Source organism: Oreochromis niloticus, linkage group LG5 (assembly GCF_001858045.2).
Source record: "Oreochromis niloticus isolate F11D_XX linkage group LG5, O_niloticus_UMD_NMBU, whole genome shotgun sequence".
Taxonomy (NCBI): Eukaryota; Metazoa; Chordata; class Actinopteri; order Cichliformes; family Cichlidae; genus Oreochromis; species Oreochromis niloticus.
In genome coordinates, this window is record NC_031970.2 from 9,243,621 (window position 1) to 9,261,895 (window position 18,275).

Genomic DNA, 18,275 nt, shown 5'->3' on the forward strand with positions numbered 1-18,275 from the left:
TGTTGCCCCTTGCTCTCTTTCTCTAACTCCTGCTCTGTTCCTGTGCTACCGTGAGTGTAATTACCGCCCCTCCCCCCTCTGCTCAGCAAACACAAGGCTTGTGTGCAGCATGAAGCGAAAAAAAAGTGAGAGAGAGAGGGTGAGAGAAAGAAAGGAAAACACTCACTTCCTTCATTTCAAAGAGCCGGCTCTAAGAGCCATTTCGTTTGCGATCAACACATCTCTAGTACTGAGATTATGAGTTTGCAACTCATAGTCTGTGTTCCCATTTATCCCCTTTGACAGACTGGTGACCTGTCCAGGATGTACCCTGCCTTACAGCTGGGATACACTTCAATGCCCCATGACCCTGAACTAGAAAAGTGGCCACAAAAATGAACAGATGTCCCAAATAATTGGTCAGAGGTTAACAGTCCTGTAGTTACCACTTATGTTACCAGTTATCACTGTGGCCACTGTTGTTTCAAAGGGAGGAACAATAATTTATTCATTTCTTAGTTTGATTGTACACCTTAGGCTCTATGTAAAGGCTGCCAAAACAAACAAACAAACATAGGTCGCTTCTGTTCCTCACTCCTCAGAGCACTGTTCTTCCCCTTTGCGCTCAGGCAAAGATACACATCTGCATTTGAAACCTGTAAAGAGTAAATATACTACAGAACCTGTTTATACACTCACTATTTCTTTTTTTGGGGGGGGGGACTTGAAGGATTGGTACAGACCAGTGACAATAGTATTAATGGTGGATTAACCTGGTTACTGATTTCAAGAAAATTTTAGCTTGCTTTCAGGATTGTTGTTCCACACTAACACAAACTGGTAAGTTAGTTTTTATTTATGAAAAAGTTTAAGAGTTTACATTTTATTGTTAAATATTAGATTGTCTGTAGGTTATGTTTGTTTTGACTCCCAAGTCTTTCATGCAACTATTAGCAATATCGTTCGTTTAATCCGTCTCCTGACATTTCGATGTGACAGTAACTCAACTGTTCGCAAATATTGTGGCATTTTATATATTTATATCTAAAGCAGAATGACAATTTATATTTTCTGCATTTTGGATATATGGAAAATACAAGAAAAGTCTCATTTTGAAAGTAAGGCAGCTAATGTTATGCTAATGGCATTAGCAAGATGCTAGTTGTACTTATTTCCAACTCTGAAAAATACTAATTAATGCAGAACACAAGAGACAACCTATGGGTCTAGAATCTGCTTTATACCCTACCTTGAATGTACAATATTGTTTTCTTGGGGCAGGCTTTGTTTTTATATTTTTAAAGTTGAGGTATAGTTTAACCCAGATCAAAACTGTTGATATGCTGGTTCTTCATTGGATTACAAGCAATGTTATTTTATCTGACAGTCAAGCAGTATTTTAGTTTCTAAGAAAAGGCAAACTGTAATATGAAATATTAAACGTGAATCTAAATATGTTAATAAATTGAGTAGAGTAGTATTTTGAAGTTTCTGAATGTGTTCCCATTCGTTGTCGCGTCGGGTCCTTTGTTCACACCCTCAATCTGGCCTCTGTGTTCTGTTTCTAACTCAGTTTCTAGCTGTCTCAGTTCAGGTTTTGTTTTGATCAATGCCAGCAATAAAACTGTGGTTTTTGAGCTTAAGTTTCGCTTCCACGAGTCTGCTTTTGTGTCCTAATTTCCTGTCTGCTGTACACAGATCAGTGTGCAGTGATAGTTTTGTGCTCAGCCATTAAAGACTTGCATTATTATTTATGTTAAATGAACATTGATGGAAATGTGTTTAGAATTGTTTCAGAGCACATGCGTTGATTTCTCCAGAATCCTTTTTGTTGCTAATGCAGTGCTTCATAAGTCGATGATTGCCATTCAATATGATTTTAAGGCCTTTCGAGTTCTCTGGATTCATTAAATCTTTAATGATATAATGCATCATAGATGATAAGCTCCTGAAAATCTTTGCTTAAAAAAAAATTAGAACGTTTATTATTAAACTGTGGAACTATTTAGTCTTTCCAAAGTGAAATCATGATCACTTTTATTTAGTCTAAGCCTCTCTGGCATGCTCATGTTAAACTGAACAATGTTTTATCAATGCTCGCAGCTTGTAGGCAAGTAAATGAAGGACGTTTTCCATCCTTATTTCTTAATTAGCTACTGCGGTGTTTATTGAAACAATGTGCAAGCAGCAGCATTATAGTGCAATAGTAGAGACACATCAGTATAGGTGAAATGGTATGAGTCAAAGGTAGCCTAGGTCGAGTGCTTTCCTTGGACATTTTAAATAGAAATATAACATTAATGCTTAATGCTTTAGTTTTGCAAATAAATTCACCTGGTCACTTGTCAGGAGCTGCATGATATCGTCACATAATAAAACTGAGGGTTGTTGAAGTAGCTCACTTTTTAAGCATCAAATCATTATTTGAGACTCCCTTGTTGCTGTTACTTTCAGACAAGCCCTGATGACGAGGCTTGTCTCGTTGTGCACACTTACTAGGGAGCACAAAAGCATGGTGTTGCTATAGCAATATGGCACTTGCATGTTACATAACATTTATATTGGTATTTTCATGGACAGTATGATATTGATAAGATAAGATAACCTTTATTAGTCCCACACGTGGGAAATTTGTTTTGTCACAGCAGGAAGTGGACAGTCCAAAAGTTATATAGCAAAATTAGAATACAATAAGAATACAATAGAATAGAAATAAGAATACTGTACACAACTGTAAAGAATAGAATAGAATAAAATAAAATAAAATACTATATACAGTAGAATAAATAGAATAAAATATACAATAGGATAAAAATAGAATGCAAATGCTTTATACAACTGAGTAAAAAATACAACTTTTTCAGAAAAAGAGTATTGCACTTAGTGTTATTGCACATGTGTGTGTTAGATCAGTTGAAGTCTTTGTTGTGGAGTCTGACAGCAGTGGGGAGGAAAGACCTGCGAAATCTCTCCGTCCCACACCGTGGGTGCCGCAGCCTGCCACTGAAGGAGCTGCTCAGTGCTGTCACAGTCTCATGCATGGGGTGGGAGATGTTGTCCATCAGGGATGACAGCTTAGCCACCATTCTCCTGTCACTCACCACCTCCACTGGGTCCAGAGGGCATCCTAGAACAGAGCTGGCCCTTCTGATCAGCCTGTTCAGTCTCTTCCTGTCCCTGGCAGAGATGCTGCCACCCCAGCAGACCACACCGTAAAAGATGGCTGAGGCCACCACAGAGTCATAGAAGGTCTTCAGGAGTGGGCCCTCTACTCCAAACGACCTGAGTCTCTGCAGCAGGTACAGCCTGCTCTGCCCTTTCCTGTAGAGGGCGTCTGAGTTATGAGTCCAGTCCAGTTTGCTGTTCAGATGAACACCAAGGTACCTGTAGCTGTCCACAGTCTCAATGTCCATACCTTGGATGTTCAGTGGTTGCGGTGGAGGATGTTTGTGCCTGCGGAAGTCTACCACCAGCTCCTTGGTTTTACTGGCGTTGATCTGGAGGTAGTTCAGCTGGCACCAGTCCACAAAGTCTTGAGTCAGTCCTCTGTACTCCTTGTCATCCCCATCAGTGATGAGGCCGACTATTGCAGAGTCATCAGAGAACTTCTGCAGGAAGCACTGGGTGGAGTTGTGGGAGAAGTCTGCAGTGTAGATGGTGAAGAGGAACGGAGCCAGAACCTTTCCCTGTGGGGCCCCCGTACTGCAGACGACCCTGTCCGACACGCAGCCCTGAGTCCTCACATACTGTGGTCGGGCTGTGAGGTAGTCCAGTATCCATGCTGTGAGGTGAGTTCTCCAGCTTGTCCTTCAGGACCGTGGGAAGAATAGTGTTGAAGGCACTGGAGAAATCAAAGAACATGATTCTCACAGTGCTCCCAGCGGTCTCCAGGTGAGCGAGGGAACGATGTAGGAGGTGAATGACGGCATCATCCGCTCCAATACCAGGCTGGTAGGCAAACTGAAGTGGGTCCAGTGATGAGCTCACCAGGTGCCGAAGCTGAGCCAGGACCAGCCGCTCCAGGGTCTTCATCAGGTGGGATGTTAGAACCACCGGCCTGTAGCTGTTGAGGTCCTTGGGGCGTGAAGTCTTTGGCACTGGTACAACACAGGAGGTTTTCCAGAGCTGTGGGACTTTCCCCAGCCTCAGGCTCAGGTTGAAGAGGTGCTCCATCACCCCACACAGTTGGTCCGCGCAGGACCTGACGATCCTTGAGCTGATGCCATCTGGACCCACTGCTTTCTTGGCTTTAATCCTCCTCAGTTCCCTCCTAACCTGGGTGGTTGAGAGAGACAGGCTGGAGCCTTGTGTTGAGTGTGTATTGCATTGTATTGCATGACCCTAATAACTGGTGCAATGAACATGGTACATTTAGATAACTGGTACACTGGTTATGGCGGTTTAGAGTAAACTAAAGAACCCCTTCTGCACTTTAAAATGCTGTGGCTTTATGTGTTATATTATAACCACATACTTGCAGCAGAGAGAGAATGACTCACTTCCCAAAACAAGCTGGGAATGGACCTGTTGTTTTTTGTTTTTTTACAACTGTCACCATGCATGCTCCCAGTATACATAGTTTATTATACTGCATTTTTGTAATTTAAATAAATTGTTTTTAGTACAGATCTGTTTCACTGATAAAAATTAGTACTAATACTTCACATTATGCAATTTTTATGCATACTGGCCAATACCAGTCAGCAACTCTCCTGTCAGCTTAGGGGAGAGTTGTTGTAAAATCACATATATGGCAAATCTTATTTATGGTCTGATTAAGGGTTGGTCACTTTACCCATTCAGGCTCTAGAATTGTATTTTCAAAACAAGGACTCCCTAACAGAGTGACAAAATGTTTATATTGCTATATTTTGCTAAACCTGTCATTTATCTAATATAACATAAAGCTGCTTCTGTAAACTTATAGTAATGATTAGCAAATGTTTTTAGTATAATTAGGCCAAGATGTTATCAGGATATATCTAATTTCCTCTCAACAGGAAGACTATAAGGGTTCTTTTTTTAAACTGTTTTTCTAAACCACATAGTGCAACATGCCTACAGTTTGATTTCTTTTTCTTTATTGTTAGGCCAGAAAAATATAAAAGTTAGATGCAACCAGACATTGGTTAAGACATGCATCATGAAAATCATGCAAAACCTTCGTGTGTGGTCAAATGTCAAGAAAAAAAAGCCTCATGAAAAGTTAAAAAAAAAACTTCCTCAAATGTTTCACCGGAAGGAGATGTGGTGATAAGTAGTCTTTTTGCACACAATGCAGCTGCACCATTAACCTGCACACATCAACCAGACTGGACGCACAATGAAGGAGGAAGACATGATTTATACTGTGGTGGAAGTGCTCATTGCTGTTAGTTGCTGTCTGGGTAACATGCTGGTTATTTTGGCCCTTTGGATCAGTAGAAACATTCAGCAGACGACCTTCTGCCTTATTGTCTCGCTGGCTGTGGCTGATTTTCTGGTAGGTTGTGTGGCAATACCATTGGCTGTAGTGGTGGATGGACGAGTGAAGACTTCATTCAAGACCTGTCTCTTCATCAGCTGTGTGGTCATCCTGCTGACTTTCGTCTCAGTTCTGTGCCTTGCAGCTATTGCTGTAGATCGTTTCCTTCGGGTGTGTATCCCTATCAGGTAGGATGGCCTAGATAACCATATCTTTGTATTATAAGCATTCATCATACTAATAACTTTATGAATATTATTTTTAATTACACTTTTGTTTTTTTAAAACAGGTACTAAACTAATAGTAATTTTTTTGCTCATAGGTACAAAAGGACTGTAACACACAGACTGTCTTGTTGTGTGGTAGCAGCATGTTGGCTTGCTGCTGTTCCTCTCAGCTTTACTCCCATGTTTGGATGGCACGAGAATGAAACTTTCAGTATTACAACCTGCAGGTTTATAGATGTCATCCCAATGTCATACCTGGTTTATTTCAACTTTTTTCTCTGCTCATTGACGCCTCTGTTGGTAATGACTGTGTTATACATCTATGTCTTTTGCACAATCAGAAGAAACCTTCGAGACAAACCAGGGAGCCATACCCGAAATTCGTACAACTACTTAAGGAAAGAGAAACAGCTGGCAGGATCTCTGTTTCTGGTACTGGCCTTGTTTGGCCTGTCCTGGCTCCCTCTCCACATAATGAACTGTATTCAGTACTTTGGAAATATTGAGGTACCAAAACAAGCTTTTAATGTTGGGATTGTGCTCTCTCATGCTAACTCAGCTGTCAACCCAGTTGTCTATGCATTCAAAATACAAAAAATCAAAAGAGCATATCTAAAGATCTGGAAAGAGTGCATTTCATGTGCAACAGAAAAGCAGGAATCACAGATAAGCCAGACAACAGACAAGTCCAGCAGTAACAATGACAGTCTGGCCAAAAATGAATGAAGGCTGACTTCCTTGTTTATTTCTATTTTATTAGGGATCAAATTTGATTGGCTTTTGAAATGTATGTATTAAAACCAGTGACTTGATGATTACATTGGTGTGTGTCAGGCCTAGAACCAAATATTATATTATTTAGATACTCATATGTTTGCTAGGTATTCAGTTTTAAATTTTCATCCATCCATCTATTCTCTTATCCAATTCAGGGTCACAAGATCCCAGCTGTTATAGGGAAAGGGGTGGGAGTGCCCCCTGGACAGGTTGCCAGTCTGTCAGTGGGCACACTAAATATTAGTTTCTTTTAAATGTGGAAATCCATTCCATCTCAGCTTACATCCCTGGAGTCCATGTCATTTAAACTAGTAATCATGCCGCTTCAGTTCACTTCATTAAGGCCAATTAGGGGACTAAAAAATTTTTAATGTAGCAGTTTCACTATCTAGCCATAGCTTTAAATATTTGCTGTAGCTTACTGCTGAAGGTATGGCATGCAAATAGTTTTTTTAGAGATAGCCCTACTGTGTACTGATGTAAAGCATGTGTTTCTGTCTATATTGTGAAAACTGTTGCAGAAGAAAAGACCTACTTCCTCTTGTTTTTAAAGTTAAGTTTTTAGATAAAGTTTCATATCATTCTTTCTCTGTTTCTGTTCAAGTTCTAGATCGTCATATGTTGATATGAACACTCTCCATTAATATCAACAGAAAGTGTGTGTGAATGTGTGTGTGAATGGGTGGATGACTGAATGTGTAAAGCGCTTTGGGGTCCTTAGGGACTAGTAAAGCGCTATACCAATACAGGCCAGTTACCATTTTCCATTTAAAGTGGTAGTTAAAGTTAAATAAAATGGAATTATGTAGGGGTAATTGATGCTGTAGTTCTGACCTTTATTAAACTAAAAAAAAAAAGAACTTTAAAAACAAAACAAAAAAAAGAAACAAATACTTCCCCATTCATTGTAACTGATAATGGATAAAAAATGTGGCTGAGAAGCTTGACATTTTGTTGGTTTGGTGGGGCCTATAAAAAAAAATAAAGATACATTTAAATTCATAATTTGTTGGACAAAGATGCTTTTTTTTGTAGTTTTTTTTTCTTCCCCGTACACCACTACAGTGGTGTATATTTTATTACTTGGAAATCTAGAACCCATCAATAAATGCTGTATTTCCTTCTCTGAGACACTCTACTGAGGCTTCCACTGCAGCCACCTTTAGCTAGTGAATGTAATCTTCATACATTCAGTTTTATCTTCATTAATTAAAAAGCTTACTTTATTGGGTTGCGATCAAGTCACTGACTTCGGAATTGAAGAATGCCATTTCTTTGCCTTAAGAAACTCCTGGGTTGCGTTTGCAGTATGCTTTGAGAAATTATCCATTTGCACTGTGAAGCGCTGTCCAATCAGTTTTGCAGTAATTTGCTGAGCAGAGTATAGCTTTTTAGAGTGTGTAATTCATCATGTTATGTCTGTCAGCACTCACATCTTCAGTAAACACTAGTGGCCCAGTTTCACTGGCAGCCATACGTTCCCATGCCACAACATTGACTCCACCACATCTGACATCTTTGGATCATGAGCTATTTCTCTATTCTGCCATACATCTTTTTGATACAAGTTAATCTTATTTTTATCTTTCCCAAGAATTTTTCCAGAACAGTTCAGGCTCTTTTAGCTGTTTTCTGACAAGGTTTAATCTAGTCTTATCTTTCTTGAGTGTACCCAGTGGTTTGTACCTTGTTGTAGAAACTGTATTTCAGAGGGCATCTCTTTATTCTAGACCTTGATAATGATAAGGCTTGGCAGTAAAATATCCAATTCATTAAAATGAAATGAAAATGGGGGAAATGGATATAAATGGCTGCAACTCTTAAGCCACTGATGTTTCATTTTCGTGAAACCCCTTGAATTTAAAGTTTTAGTGGTGTAGAGAAAACTACAAAAAACTATATATATATATATATATATATATATATATTTCAACCATCAGGACTTAATCAAAAAATGCTGAGTTTAAGGAAAAAATTCAACCTACAACCTTTTAATTTTATTATAAATTTTATTATAGTAACTGATTTTGGATATTGTTTTCAAATGTGTTTATTTAGAAAGGTTTCCTTTAGGCAGGCATTTACATTGACATGTACATGTTTCTATAAAAAAATACAAGCCAGTAAAGACAGGGATTTAAAAAACAGAGGGGTACATACATACATAACTCAGACTACCTTCCCCTTAGCCCTCAGATGCAGACCCCGAATACTGATTTTGGATAATAAATGTAATGAAAACAACTTCAGACAATCAGTACGATTATTTTATATGTATCACTGTGTAAATTACTGTACATTAAAACTCATCAGACTCAACTGATTCATGACTCAACTCTGACTCAACTCAGTATCGATATTCTTGGCAGTACTCTTCTCTTTGAGTGTATAGTACAGATCTATTCTATACAAACTTCCCTTATATCTTTGCAAACATATTTTAAAGAACTTGAAAAAAATTATAGCTTAGAAGGCAAACATGGGAACCAGAGCTTCAAGTTCTTCTTTTTTATGTATAGGTCTTGTATCTTTGGTTACTTTGTGGTTAGTTGCGATATTATACAGAATTTTTTTTTTCAGTTTACCCATCTGCTAACCTAATGTTGCATAGTTCTGCCACTAAGTTGCGAAATGCAAATTTTTGAAACCCAATGGGTCATTGAGTACTCTGTTCATGTAAAACTTTTACTGTGATCTTTCTGACAGTATTAATATCAACGTAATACAAATTCCCTAATGTGACACTGGATAGTAAATACTTGTGGATTTACATATTCTGTCAAAGAAATTGTTTTACAAATCTGAAGTGATACTGGAGATTAGATGGCTAACATTTGCTCATTGAAATGCATTCTTTAAGCTATAAATTTTGTCATTGAATTATATTGCAGCTCATTTAAAAATTAACTTGTCAAGTGAAAATATGCCTGTTTTTTATTCTGTAAATCTGTTATTACTATATCAGATATATACAATGCAGGTTACAATACAATACAGGTCCCAAAGTTAAGATCATTTGTGGAGCTATGATAGTCTTTTTGCCACAAGATGGCATCAGAGTGGCTCCTTCATCACTTAGGTCAGTGAGGAAATGTCATTCCAAGCACTTATTGTACCTCTCAAGGAAGGTAATAGGCTGTATAGTTATCACCTGAATAGGATTGAGTCCATCCCACAAACTATACAACCTACTACCTCACCTTGCTAGGCTCAACTTCAAACCCAAATGAAAAGCCTTAATAACAAGGCTTTGGTCAGTATACACCAATTAGAAAGGGTAGACAGGTTCTACTGTTCGATTACATAATTAAATGACAGTCTTTCTTTTGACTGCAGTTGTCTTTAAACAGGTGTGGGTAGATTATTTGTATTTTCATAAGTGATGCGTTCCTTTATCCAGGGAGCTTCTCGTGCATATAAGATTTGGCATCTCCGCAGATTAACCTGTTTCCTTAGGAAAGACAGTAGATTGTATAGTTATCTCAAAAGGAGGACGTAAACCCCACAACTATTCAATCTACTACCTCAACCTTAAGGACAGATAGTTTTTCACGTAGCAGTAGAAAATGTGTCAGTCAGACTGTGAGACAAAGAGAAAAAACACACGTTTTTAGATATCAGTATTCACCTTGGAAAAACAGTTGCTGAAATATTTTAGTGTTGTTTCTTCAGTTTTAGACTGACAACACACTGTAGACCACATCGATTAAATACACTGATACCGCAGAATGATGTAGGATGGTAGTAGATTTACCAAGAATTACTTTCTAGTTGTAGTTTCATTTCCACATTCCACTGAGCTCTAAAATTAAGGCCTAATTCATTATAGAGCTGCTGTGTTTGTGTAACTGATATCCTGTATCTGACTACTGGCTCTGGACATATGAAATATATTTGACAAGAGTTAAAGACTGAAATGTGACATGTGACATGTTACCCTGTAACAACCAAAAATTAAAGTTAATTTAAAAAAATAGCACATAAAGTAAGACAAAAGTTTCTAATAATTTGTCCATAATTCAAGACAACTAGAAAAAATAGTTCAGTTTAATCATGTCTTTTTTTATAGTTTGCTTCCCTCCATCTCTACAACCAGAAAGTAATGCATAGCAAAGGAATAAAAATGGCTGTACCTCAGCCATTTTAGGGAGCTGTTTGGCACACATCCTCAACATCTGTGGAGCAACCTGTTAACTGTCTCCTCCTTGCAATTCTGGTCTATAGAAAACATAGACCCCTGCAAATACTGTTGTGGAAAATACTAAGAGTAATGTAAAGTAATTGCTTTACTACCACCCCACATGCATAATGTTTTTTGTTTTTGTGTGTGTGTGTGTGGGGGGGGGGGGATGCTTTAATAGAGAAACGGAAGGTTTGACTTCTCAAAATTGCCCTTTTTGCTCAGTGTGACAGCCAATTTAAAACCACTGAGAAAGAAGTTTGTTTACTGTGCCAGCCGGAGTCTGGGACACAAGCTGGGTGTAGCTGTCCAAGTCCAGACAGAACCATGCTTTGGTCGAAACAGCTCAGCCCAGGCAGTGTTGTGGTAGATGACCAGACTGTGCAAAGGCTGGAACATTTTGCATAAATTTGCATGTGAACGGTGGTCGCTGAAAAGCCGCTTGGCTGCTCGTTAACATTCTGAATTCCTCTTTGGCCCAATTAATGTCAACAGTGATTGAAATGTTTTGGCAGTCTGTGTGGCTGTGGTGACAGGGCATGCTCACTGGGGCTTGAGAGAGTGAGTGGCATTAACTGAGATGATGAATTAATCACATGTTTAATGGTACCAGATTCTTCTAACTGGCTGGCCAATGCAGAGGGGATGGAGAGAAAGCAAGAACAAATCAAATTTGTGTTGTGACCAACTATCACTACACGATTCACTAATAATTAATTGGTAGGTTTAACACCTGTTTACAGCAATAATATAACTTGCACCATTTCTTCCATTCAGTCAGCATGAAAAGCTAGCACCCCACCTGCATAATGTAACATGATGTGTGAACGTTTAGACTCGTATGTTTCTTAGAAGAATTTCGCTCTTTACAACCGGAAGTGACGCTTTGAAATAGTCTTATTCACAAGCTGCAGATGAAGGGAAAATGGCTGCTCTGTTGTTCATCCATAACTTTTATCTGATACTCAGAACAATTAGCATTCCAATCAATATATCACTGACACGGCAAACTTACGACTTCCTAACGAAATCTGTGTTGTCAAATGCTCAGATATCAAACAACTGAGTATTTAGGCAATAATAATGCATAAAAAATACCCATTTCAAACTGGCGCTGGTCCGTGATGATTTGCGGAATACGGGGCATGAGTGTCGGGGACTGATCTGGGTTGTCCTATGCTGCTCCTTCCAATGTTTTGTGCCAAGAAATGGGCATTGTCTGCCTTCCAAGCTGAATCTCAATGAGACAAAAGTGGGTGATGTCGTGGATGCAGCATGGCAGAGCCCATAACTGAGGGGGGAGGAGAGTGTTGGCAGCCAAGCAATCAGAGAATGCCATGTCAGACAAGGGTTGTGATGCCACACAGTAAAGTATGGTGGTGTAGCCTGCTGCCAGATGCTCAGTGTATTGCCGGCTATGTGAGCTAGGTGTATACTAGTAAAGAAAGGTCCATTGTTCCATAAGCATACTTTGTCCATATGTTGAACACGTATTTATTTTTTGTGTGAGTCCATCCTGATCCTGTTTAAGCTAAAGTAAAAAGAGTGTATATACATCTTGTGGGCAGTATGTCTTTATATTAAAACATACTTCATGTCAACTGAAAATCAAATAGCTGACTCTTTTCAATTTCTTACAAGAAGTACTTGCTAAAAGGATTTAGCAACCCTTTTAGAAAGAGGATTCAGTGTTATTTACTCGCATTCTGTTAATTTTTTAGTAATAGAATTTCATGGCACAGCCAAGAGGTGGAGGGTGTTAGGTTTGGTGGTCTCAGGATCCCATCTCTACATTTTGCAGATGATGTGGTTTTTTTTAGGCTTCAGCTTACACTGCCTTGGGATGAGAAATTAGCATGTCCAAGTTTGAAACCATGGTTCTCAGCCAGAAAAGGGCACCATGCTGGGAATTAGTTTCTGCTCCAGGTGGAGATGTTCAAGTGTCTCTGGGTCTAATCCCACACGCTGGTGTTCGTTCTTGTGGTGACAAGGTAGACCCACTGGACCACCATTAAATATCTGCTTCTGATTCAAACAGGGCTAACTCCCAACAGTATGCTAGAATATCATAGACTGGTTTTGGTTTTTGAATCTCTGACCCTATAACAAATAAAATATGCCCAGATCTGAAGGACATTTGGTGTGGACTTCAATTGCTCTATAGTTCAGAGTTACTGTGCCGATTTGCAGTAAATGCAGTAAATTCTGTGTTTAAATATTATTTAACACATGAGCTGTTGCTGTTTGTTATCAGTGGTTACATATCTGTCGCAGCTTCCTCTTTAATAGATTCAGCTCGATGATATCTGAATTGCTGCAGTTGTTTTTGTTTTCCAGTGAAAGTGCAGCGTAAACATATTTTAAGATACTATTGAAAACTTTAAGCACTATAATTTTATTTTAGTAATTCTAAACACTTCCACTGAGGAAAATTGTGCATTAACCATGGACTAGACTAAAATAACATTTTACATCACTGCTAAAAGGCTAATGCTGACAACTTATACTTTTAAAATATTTTCATCTAATGTGAAGCAAAGCGCAAGAGTGGGTTTGTTTATTTCGTGGTATTTTATCACAGCGATGAGGCTCGAAGACTTCTGTCTGTGGTTCATATTTTGTTTCAGGCTGGGAAGTTTTCCTCGGTCTATAACTGCAGGCCATGTTCCTGTTATGCTATACATACTTCTGAGTTAAGAACAGCTTCACATATGAATCTTTATATATACATACAGTGACATTCTCATGAGACCTGAGTTAAAAAAAAAAAATCTTAGCAAATACTCTTTAATGTCTTATTTTTTTTAACATTGGCTGCTTAGTATGAGTACAGTGAGTGTTTGTAAGTGTAAATGATCACATGGCTGTGTTTTTAAAGTAGAGTTTTTAGTAGCAATAGTAGGCAACTACTGTTATATGTAGATGTGTCCTCTTACTGACTTAATATTCAACAGATATTAGCAAAATTGCTAATATACTGGTGAACCATCTGGACCATCTCTCATGGCTTTTGCTCATAACTTTGTTGATTTCAAGACTGTGTAAAACGGCTGATGTCAAAAAAGTGAGAACTGCTGTTTATAGCCCAAAATTATTTTTTCTTTACCAGGAAGAGCTGAAAGTGTGTATGTGGCACGACTTGATAAAAAAGCAACACCAAAAGAGAGACTTTGATCCTGGTAACTACAAAGTAACTCCAATTACAGGGAGGAGAGAAACACAAATAGCAGAGGATATGGCTTTCCAAACAACATGTCATCAAGCAGCAAAGCAAGTTCATTTGAGGAGAACTTGGGGGGAGGAGGGAATAAGTTCATTTTCTTTCTCGTTCTCTCTCTCTCTCCCTTTCTGCCCATCCTCCCTGCGTTCCTCCCACTTCTTTTTTTCTTCATTCAGCCTTTCTGTACAGTATGCAATAATCTGTTGTTATCACACACTCAACACAAACTCAAGAGCTGACTCGACTGTATGCAAACAAAGCAGCACAGCATATGCCAAAATGTTTACAAAGTCAGTTTGCGTAAGTCTAATTCATGCGAGAGTGTAATTTGTCTAAAAAATGAATTTTCCTGTAGATTTACTAACTTAAAATATTAACGCTGCTTTCAATAGCTTTTATGATTAAAAACAAGGACTAATAAATCAGAGAGGCTTGATGTGAAACATAGTGCTGTAATCCTAAATACAAGCCCCTTCGTGTATTGTACAGTGCTTGCAACAGATGGATCTGGTTCATACTGGTTTTCAAACAGGCCTGTCAAACAGCAGTATTCGAGAAAACTACATTAATAATCTAGTTTTACTGTATGACTGGAAACCACAGGATGCTTTTTCATTTTTGCAGTAATAGATGTTTAACAGCAGATACAGTGCAGCGGGGGGATTTTTTGATGTTGCAGAGTTCGTGCACCTATGCAGCAGTCCTGCAACACAAACACCAAATTGCTTAGAAAAAAGCACCAACTGCCTTTTTATTACAGAGAATTTCCTGTTTGAAACGTGGAGCTAATAATCACTTTTTTCCAAGGGCAAAGTTTGTTCAAACTACTGCAGTTACAATGTGTTTAGGCTACGACTTGCTGTAAAATATGCCAAAATTTTCATTTCTGCTGCAGGTTTGTGCTTTAAGAGGCAGTAATGTCAGTATTAAAATTTCTTTTTACTTGGTGGCATGTGTTTTTATCAAATAGTGCTGCGTAAACAGACTTCTCACTTCAGTAAGTTTATACAAAAGCTTTGCTTTCAATGCATTTAGCAGAACAAATAGTATGTGAAACAAAATCCCTTCTCAGTAGCGGTTAAGATTTAGACTTTGTGTTCGGTGCAAGCGAATTAGACACGTGTACAGTGTGGAAGGTGACAGTAAAGGAAGTGTAAAAGTGCAGACATGAATAAAGGGAGGCTTAAATACAAAGAGGAACATCAAGGCCTAAACAGAAAGATAATCAAAAATGAGAAATACCTGAGGGTTTGTTTTTGTTTTTTTGTCAAGATCAGGATAGCGTTCACCAACAAACAATAAGGCGGTGGTGCAGACGAAAAATAAAGGCGGCTTAGAAAAGAGTCAACAATACACTTCCACATCGTCTCTTTTGCTTGCAAGACGAGGGAAAGGCTGAGTAGTGTACCAGCAAGCAACCCCACTCGAACAGGGGCTGGGGCTTGAGAGCAGTTTTTGGGCCATGCCCTCCTCTCTCCCTGCCCACTTTTGCCTTACTGCCAAGAGAGAGAGAGACAGTAGGAGAAAGGGAGCTAGGCAAACAAATCACATAGTCACTAAATTTTACTTACATGGTTCCACAATATATACAAACTTCATGTGGCTTAGAATTGAAGCTCCCCACACTAAATGGGAAAAGCCATATGAAGCAAAGATTATGTGTCATCAAATAGACATCTCACTTTACTGTAGGATTTGCAGCTGGGAGGGAATAAGAAATGCAGAGAAGAAGACAGAGATGTGAGCTTGGGCAAAGAAATCAGAAGTGAGTACTTACATGCTGTGTTGTAACAAAGCCAAAAGGTTTGACAGATTTATCTACAGTTGGGAAAGACTTCAGTATTCCTGAAGCATTTCAGAGCAAATGAGTTAAAGGCTTCTCTTGGAGCTGAGCATTAAAGGCTTTTGTCAGCAGTTGGCATCATTCCCAGGTAGTACATGCCTCACAGTTCCCATTTTCATTGTCGCTCAGGACGTCTTTAGTTGTTCTGCACCTGCCTGTGTCTTTATTCAGATTTTGAGCAAAGCAGCAAAGGCAGAGTTCGCCTTTCAGATTTTGGTTTAGTTTTGTTGTAGCTGAGAGTGGAAGGCCCTGTTTACTGTCAACATAGCGAACTAAATGAGTGGCCTCGGGTGTTTACCACAATACATCCTGAAGTAACAAACTGTGTCATCGAGCTATGAAGCAAAAATAAAGGCAACAGTGCGGGCCAATCTGTGAAAATAAACAGATTCAAAATAATGTTGCACACGGAGCTTCACCGAGAAATGAAAATCACTTTGATAATCCCATATTCCAGTCTTGAATAGAGCGTAGAGGTTTAATGTTCGAGGGTGTCCCTGCCAAGAATGCCACAGACAATGCATCTTTCCTCAGGCAACATCCAAGACAGCTTCCTGAGTGACGTCACTGAGTCTTCATTTTTCTTTTATTAATTTCTTACACATACTTTGAAGCCTTTCTCTTCCAATGCAGTCTTCGATCCAGAACATTTCTGTTGATAATCTTGAAGACTATATACATTGTCAAAGAAAGAAAGCGTGGCTCTTTGCTTTTTTTATATCTCGACAGGCCAAGGAAGAGGTAGGAGCTGCAAACTCCTTGCACAGACCTTACTCTGTGTCTCTCCCGTTCTGCTCACGAGCTTGTAAAAGTTTCAGCTGCAAAGATTTGGGCCAGCCTCCACTGGCACCATTTCAAAAGAGCACTGCCTGTTTCAGAAGAACAGCGAGGACAAATCTGTGAGGAGAGCGCTGTCTTTTTGCACTCTCTCCCACCACCCACTCTCTCTTGGGGGCTCAGGGCAGTGACCGCTCTCAGGACTTTTACTCTGCTCTCGGGGTAATGTCAGCTCATGCCAGCTCAATCCTTAAGGCAGCAGTACATCTGTTAGAGATCCACGGTGGTTTGAATCGCTCTAGTAAGCCTGGTCTCTATCACAGACACCCAGAGAATAGGAAATGCAAGCTACAGCACTATTTCCTGGATACTTTGTCCTACTTTTCAGATGTGTGTCAAGCTCTCACGAGGCTCAGCACTCCTTGTGTTACAGTTCGCACAAGCTCCTGGCTGCTCTGCCTTTTTCCTTTTTCTTTTCTGCTCCGAGTGGCCCCGGGATTCTCGTCTAACCCTCCACGTTGCTGCCTTCTCAAGAATTTATAGCACTCCAACTGTGCTTTTTATGCAACTTTAACACAGAATGGTGTTAAAGAATAATGAACTCAGTGTCAGGAAGTGCAAAAAGAGTAGGTTTATGTTTTTACTGATGCAGTAATTTAGCCTGAGTAGTGACTTTCTCATAGTCCAAGAGTAAGCTCTGGGTCTCAAGGGTTTTTAGATGTTATTCTAATACTTTTTTGAGTAGTGGGCAGTACTGTGCTATAAAATTTAAATAAAGAATAAACTGATTTTTTGCTTTTTGACCACACCTTGAGTTTGTGTCTAGATTCTGAATCCTTCCTTCCTTGCTACATAGCAACATTGTATTACTTTTGCTATCTATACTCGAGAAACACTGACCCTTTACACAGCTATGTACAAGTATCACATATGAGAAGCTCATTCACCTATGCATATATGTGTTTTTTCTTGTGTATTGTACATTTTTACGGATTTAGTTGGTGCCAGTGTGTAAGAACTCTCCTCACTGGGAATGTACCCTTGTTTACGTTTGTCATCACCTACTGACCTACAGTCTAAGTCAACCTTTAACTTTTTCAAGACTGCTATGGGTAGGTAGTTTCAATTAATACACTCTATGTTATACAGCCATTAGCTGACCTACTATTATCCAGCTCAGAGGATTTTATAAACAAGAATGAGCTACTAGAGTGGCTTCTGAGAGAGCCAGTGTTCCTAATTTGTTCCTTATTTGATTTGGCAATTTTAACGTTTGTGCCTTAGCAAACTTTGGTTTTCAGCATTTTTTAAATCTTCTTAAATCAATTTAACACTTAGAAAATCTCAATAATGCAAATAGCCCAGCGATCTGAAGTCCTCTACACTCACTACAAATCCTAAAAGAGGTTTGGGATTGTTTAGCTTTTTCTCTAGCATTAGCAATATGTCAAGATTTCCACTAACAACTCTGTTTACAGGATTTTTTCCTGGCTTCAAATAGGCCTTCAGTGGGGTGATCATGGTGTACAGCTAAAACAATGAGTCTATGTCTCATTATTTATGCGGAATCCATGCATTTTAAAAAATTATTTCTGAACATTGTAAATAAAAATCTAAATAGAAAAGCAACGTTTTGAAATGATTTAACTTGTCAGGCTTAGTTCACAAAATTAATGCTTAGATGGGGTACTATTGTACCAGTAAATGTCAGCAAGTATACATTCACTGAAGTAGTTTAAATGTTTCATTGAGATTTTCCTGGAATTTTAGGTGACGAAATGATGAGGACTATTTCCCACACGTGAGG

At 38.9% G+C, this 18,275-nt stretch overlaps 1 protein-coding gene and 1 long non-coding RNA gene across 3 annotated transcripts; one reads left to right on the forward strand and one right to left on the reverse strand.

Annotated features, from left to right (window-relative positions):
- Nucleotides 1-4,209: 4,209 nt before the first annotated feature.
- LOC100705788 (adenosine receptor A1) lies at nucleotides 4,210-8,771 on the forward strand. Of its 2 annotated transcripts, XM_013276625.3 has the most exons (3): nucleotides 4,210-5,631; nucleotides 5,767-5,898; nucleotides 6,013-8,771. In XM_013276625.3, the coding sequence occupies exons 1-3, from the start codon at nucleotides 5,303-5,305 to the stop codon at nucleotides 6,395-6,397; spliced, it is 846 nt and encodes a 281-aa protein (XP_013132079.1). In that variant the 5' UTR covers nucleotides 4,210-5,302; the 3' UTR covers nucleotides 6,398-8,771. The 2 variants fall into 2 exon arrangements, with proteins under 2 accessions (XP_013132079.1, XP_013132078.1); XM_013276624.3 differs by having other exon boundaries at nucleotides 4,212-5,631; nucleotides 5,767-8,771.
- LOC112846879 (uncharacterized) lies at nucleotides 8,438-17,266 on the reverse strand. Its single transcript, XR_003220070.1, has 2 exons — nucleotides 15,091-17,266; nucleotides 8,438-10,028 (listed from the first exon to the last, which is right to left on the reverse strand). It is a non-coding gene; the product is annotated as an uncharacterized LOC112846879 (long non-coding RNA).
- Between the last annotated feature and the right edge of the window lie 1,009 nt (nucleotides 17,267-18,275).

Excerpts from the sequence above, each read along its gene's own strand:
- LOC100705788 (XM_013276624.3), top strand. The coding sequence starts at position 5,303 with ATGAAGGAGGAAGACATGATTTATACTGTGGTGGAAGTGCTCATTGCT. Across the intron at positions 5,632-5,766 it reads CGGGTGTGTATCCCTATCAG|GTACAAAAGGACTGTAACAC; the intron begins GTAGGATGGCCT and ends TTTTGCTCATAG.